Source organism: Pinus tabuliformis, chromosome 6 (genome assembly GCF_031772625.1).
Source record: "Pinus tabuliformis cultivar Carrire ecotype Pingquan chromosome 6, CPIR1, whole genome shotgun sequence".
Taxonomy (NCBI): Eukaryota; Viridiplantae; Streptophyta; class Pinopsida; order Pinales; family Pinaceae; genus Pinus; species Pinus tabuliformis.
In genome coordinates, this window is record NC_142292.1 from 348,029,860 (window position 1) to 348,035,859 (window position 6,000).

Consider the following 6,000-nt stretch of genomic DNA (forward strand, 5'->3'; position numbering starts at 1 on the left):
ACATTCCCCAAGGTTGACCCTACTATCCCAAATAACCCCATTCAAGAGAGGATAATTTCATAGAAAATTGAAACAGAGGCTATAGCCATTAGGATAACATAATGTTTCCAGACTAATGGCACCAGAGGCTTCCACCATCCCAATTTACCCCCACCCGTAGAAAATTCAACCCCATGAAAAACCCAATCCCAAAACCAGACACTCAGATGCATGGAGGAGGGGGATAAGAAACAATTTACATACTAGGTTACCCTCGCCTATAGCTGAAGAGTCCACCGCCTCTTCTGGAGTCACTGCACTTCTCTTTCCATGGAGTCCCTCGTCCACACTACAATATCTTGGGCACTGAAACAACCTACAAACCTCTCAGAACACTTTCCACCAAACTCAAACCTTAACATACTAACTTTGTCGTCTTCCACAGTGGTGTTATCCTTATGCATGCAGGAAGCCACCGCATCCATCGCCTCGAGCATGTGGGGGGAGTTGGGTGTGTACCCCGACGTACTTTGCATTAAATCAGACTTGATGAGGTTGCCCTCTGACTCACGCCACAATCGGGGGTTCCCTACTTTCCACTATTATTTTTGTGTTCCTTAACACTTTAATAAGTAGGGGTAAAAATGTGAATGTGTAGGTTTACTAGTGGTTACTACCCACGATAATTTATGTAAGTCCTTGAACCTTGGTAGGAAATTAATTTCTCCACTTCAAATATCAATTTATTAGTCTCTGTCATATCACGACAATAACAATGGATTTCAATGTTGACCACTATTAGTTTAACATTGATTAATGCAAATTATAATTTTATATGCATTTTTTTTGAGAGAATAATTTATAACTTGAGTGGCATGGACTAAGTTACCTTACAGTACTTGTTTATTCTAACACCCTCTCTTTTATATTAAATTCATGTTTTCTTTTGATTTCCCTAGTAATAATCTATTACAAATTGAGAGAATAATTTCTAACTTGAGTGGTAGGGACTAATATGTCTTGCCACACTTATTTATTCTAACACCCTCTCTTGATATTAAATGTGTGTTTTCTTTTGATTTCCCTAACAAGAAATCTCTTATAGAATAACCAATAACAAATATATAAAAATACAAAATCATAATAAAAAACATATTTCAAAAAACCTCTCTCTCACCTTGAAAATTGAAAAGGGACTTTTTGCGTCACTGGCTGCGAGAGCGTGACCTAGCCGACTCCCACTCCTGGTTCTCCCTCAACGCTCGAGGCTGCAGGCCGTCTCGGCCCTCTGGCAGCTCTGGAGGGCAACATTTCTCAATCCTTGCGTTGTTGGGTGCCCCTTTGCGTGCCCTTGTGGTTGTTGCACCCCTGCGCTCAGCCCTGAGGTGCCCTCAACATGGAATCCACCGGGGGCTCCTCCAATCCGCCTCCTGAGGTGTTAGCATTCCGAGCAATGATCGATGCTGGTCCGAAGAGAGCCCCATCGGCGATTCAGCAGAAGTTCATCAAGAAGATGGAAAAGATCCCTTCAGTGGCCCTTCCTAAAGAAGAAACGTGCAAGGCAGCTTTGAATCTGGCAGAGAGAGGCCTCATTGGCCAGTTCACAAGCCTCTGGCCTTCTCCTAAATCAGTACAAGACTGGACTCAAAGAAACTGGAACCCACTTATCAAAGAGGGCATCAAAAACTACTTTCTAGGAAAAGGATTCTTTGTTTTTGTGTTCAAAAGCTCGGAAGACAAAAGCTTAATATTCAGGAATGGCCCATACTTCATGGGACCGCAGGGATTGTATTTGAATAAATGGTCCCCGGACTTTGACCCTTCCCAGGATGTCCCTTCTGCTGTTCCGGTCTGGGTGAGACTCCCCCATCTGCCTCTCCACTGCTGGAACCAAAAATCCCTTGAGAACATCGGAAATGTGCTGGGTAAATACATAGACAAAGCCGCAAGAAAAGATCAGTACTCATGTGCTCGCATATGCGTTGAATTTGACCTAGAGGAGGGGTTACCGAAAGCAATCCAGCTCACAGTAGCTGGATGGACGCACATCCAGGAACTGGACTACGAATAGCTACCCTTCAAATGTAGACACTGTCATGAGCACGGACACTTCGCCAAGCACTGCAAGAAAAGGGTCGAAGAGCAACTAGACAAACAAAATGGGGAACAATGGACTCTAGTTCAGAAAACAACACACCCAAAAAAAGGTGCCGACAAAGGAAACACAACAGGGATTCCAAGCAGTTCTAAGCCCATCCAGGAAGATGAAGCAAACGCAAAAGGGACAGCAAGCACTCAGACCAACCCTGCAGCCACAGAGCAGGAAAATCTGGGGCAGGTAGAAAGCACCCCACCAAGCAAAGAAGGAGAGAAAGCAAAGCAGACTGAAGTCACCCAAGGCAGCCCATCCAATCCCTCTTATGCAAAAGTTACAAGGAAAAAAGCAACAGAAAGATCAGGATCATCGAAGGATGAAACCTATGAGTGCCCCTCTAAAAGAGTTGGAAGGAAATACCGCAAAGAAATGAGAGAAGAAGAGGTCAAAAGACTCAAAACCCAAGGAAGTCAGACCACAATAGAAATGTCCATCGGATGAAAATACTAGACCGAGACCTTCCAAGGGAGGTCCCATCCCTCCTCTCAGTAAATAATGAAGCTCGTCTCTTTGAATTGCAGAGGATTGGGGAACCCCTCTAAACTAGAAGTAGTCAAAGACCTATTAAAAACAGAACCCTCAGACATCCTCATGCTCCAAGAGACCAAGATTCAAGGGCAAGCCCTTCTAGATATCAGTAAGTCAAAGTGGAAGAAAAATACAGGTAAGGCAGTCAGCACCAGGGGCACTTCTGGAGGACTGGCTACTCTTTGCTCAGAGAGCACCTTCCAGCTTCACAACTTTAAAGAAACTCAACACGGGATCTACACAGAACTCATGCATAAAGCTAGTAAGTTGAACATTTCCCTTTTCAATCTGTATGTCCCTGTAAACTACTCTGAAAAAAGAGAATGTTGGAATTCGCTTTCACTTTTTCTTGAGCAGCACTCCCCAAGTAACATTATCATAGTGGGAGACCTTAACATAGTAATGAAACCAAAAGAGAAGAAGGGTGGCTCCTGCACCAAAGACTCCATGTTGGCCTTTGTGGAGGAGCTCTCCCAGAGCTGGGACCTCTTAGACTTCAATCCAATCTGTGGGCTTTACACCTGGTCTAATAATCATGTTGGGATGGACCACATCTCTGCTCGTCTGGATAGGTTCCTGGTTCAAAGCACCATTATGATGAATAAAAAGATCATCATCACAAAAAATCTACCTAAATTGACCTCAGATCACAAGCCAATTCAACTCCTTCTAGAAGATGAGGAAGATCTAGGGCCCATTCCTTTTCGCTTCAGCCCTCTTTGGATCGAGAAAGCGGGCTTCATGGAAACTGTTAAAGCCACTTGGGATAAATCCTTCTCAGGCTCCTCTAGCTATATTTGGGAATAGAAGTTGGAGGCCACAAAACAAGCGTTTAAGGAATGGATAAAAAAGCTAGACCCCACTCCAACCAACCAAAGAAAAGAGGCAGTTCAGATGTTGCACTCCCTGAACAGAAATGGAAAAAAAAGACATCATAGAAGAGCTCTTGGACAAGGAAGTAAAAGCCCAATGATCCACTTATCAATCCTTCCGGGTTGAAGAAGAATACTGGAGGTTAAAATCTAGAAGTCTTTGGTTAAAGGTTGGTGATCGGAACACCTCATTTTTCCATAGACAATACAGAGCCAAACTGTCCTAAAATCATATAGCTGAAATCAAAACTACGGAGGGCCAAGTCTGCAAAGGCTTCAACCAGGTTAAAGACGCTGCTGAAACTCATTTCAGGAATTTATACAACGATGGAATCCAAGGTAACACTGAGGAAACTGCTGACTTCCTCTCTAATATCCCTCTTCTCGTTAACCCTGAAGATAATATAGCGCTTTGCAGACCCATTTCTGAGGAGGAAATTATCAACGTAATTTGGTCCATGGAAGCTGACAAGGCCCCTGGGCCTGATGGATTTACAATCCATTTTTACAAATCCTGTTGGGAAGTTATCAAAGCTGATCTATTTAAAATGATAAGAGGTTTCATGAAAAAAGCTAAGATAGGAGGAGGAACCAACTCCACCTATCTAGCTCTAATCCCTAAAGAAACCAACCCTGAATCTTTTGCAAGATTTAGACCTATTTCGTTGTGTAACGCATCTTATAAAATTATAGCCAAACTCTTAGCTAACCGAATCAAGCCCCTGCTCAAAAGATTGATCTCTAGTTCTCAAGGCAGATTCGTGGAAGGCAGGTACATCATGGATAATGTTATTCAAGTACAGGAGACCATCCATGCAAGTAAACAGCGAGGGGAGAAAGGTATGTTGATTAAACTTGATATGGCAAACGCATTTGATAGAGTTAACTGTTTGTTCCTTTGCAAAGTTCTGCTCTCTTTTGGTTTCTCACAGCAATTTGTTCAACTCATAAAAGCATGTATCGATTCCCCATGGATAACTCCCCTTATCAATGGTCGCCCATCTAACTTCTTCCAAGCTCGGAGAGGCATTCAGCAAGGATGCCCTCTCTCACCCTTTCTGTACATCCTCATGGCAGATTCCCTCAGTAGAAAACTATCAGTTGAAAGAATTGTTGGCTCCCTCCCAGGTCTCAAACCTTCCAACGGATCAGCCCCCCTGAACCACTCTCTATTTGCGGATGACTCCCTGCTCCTTGGAGGAGCTTCCTCCAGAATTGCGAAAGCCTTTGACACTGTTTTGAGAAGTTACTGCAGGGTATCTGGCGCACTTGTTAATGAGAGAAAAAGTGAAATCTTCAGTTGGAACACCGATCAGCAGGAGATCAATAACATTTCTAAGATCTTGGGGTTCAAAGGACACGCTCAATGGGACAGGATCAGGTATCTTGGTCTCCCTATAACCTCAGGAGTGAATAAGAGGTCCCTCTGGAATGATATCATCAGCAAAATCAAAGCTAAAATCGCAGCATGGGGAGGCCACTGGTTAACAAAAGGTGGCAAAACCATCCTAATCAAATCTCAGTTGTCAGCTCTTCCCATCTATCAATCAACTTTCCTCTTGGCTCCAAAAAATGTAATGGACCAGATCTCTACACTTCTCAGGGACTTCTTATGGCAAGGAGGGAAAGGCAACAAGAAAAAATGCATTTAGCTAACTGGGACTTGGTCAAGAGGCCGATTGCTGAGGGTGGACTGCAAATTCGTGACCCCTCCCTAGTTAATTCAGCGCTAGGAGGCAAGCTCCTGTGGAAATGATTCACGACCCCACTCATCCTATCAGCATCACTCTTCGGTCAAAATACGCAGATAACGCTGCCCCCAGGAATATGCAATTCGACAAATCTGTATCTTGCACGCAGGTCTGGAGGCTCTGCTGCAAAAGCAGTAAATTTTTCAAAAAACACTTGTACAAAATCCATAGCAAAGGCAAGCACACGCGTTTGTGGAAAGATCACATAATGGGGTGCGATCCTCTGGCAAAAAACGAAGAAATTGCTGAGCTCAAAGACTCGTTAGAAAGAGCAGGTATAAACAACATTTATGATTTGTCAAACTGGGACAGTCGTGGTGATTGGGTAGGGTAGGATCTACACGGCGTCCCTGCACGTCTAAGCGACCAACAGAACCTGCTTGAGGAACTGCTTGAAGAAGCTGCGCCGGTCAACAGATACATGAGGGACAGTTGGGGCTAGGGCCTGACAGGAACTTACACTGCAGCTAAGGGATATAGAGCTCTACATGGCTATAAGAATAGTAATCACCCACCCTCCTTTTGGAAACAGGTTTGGGAGCCGCTAGCCCTTCCAAAAGTTAATTTTTTCTTCTGGACTCTGGCTCACAATAAACTCTTAACGGGAGACAACCTTGTAAAAAGGAAGATCGAAGGGCCTCATAGATGCGTGCTTTGTAGAAGTAATCTAGAAACTACCCAACACCTTTTTCTGGATTGTCTCTTCGCCAAAGAG

General features: G+C 43.8%; 1 protein-coding gene across 1 annotated transcript in view; it reads right to left on the reverse strand.

Annotated features, from left to right (window-relative positions):
• Positions 1–464, reverse strand: part of LOC149258735 (putative E3 ubiquitin-protein ligase XBAT31) — a 53,894-nt gene extending 53,430 nt beyond the window's left edge. The window contains exon 1 of the mRNA XM_089430156.1: positions 364–464. Coding sequence (XP_089286282.1) covers positions 364–464 — 101 coding nt within the window. The remainder of the gene's footprint in view (positions 1–363) is intronic.
• Between the last annotated feature and the right edge of the window lie 5,536 nt (positions 465–6,000).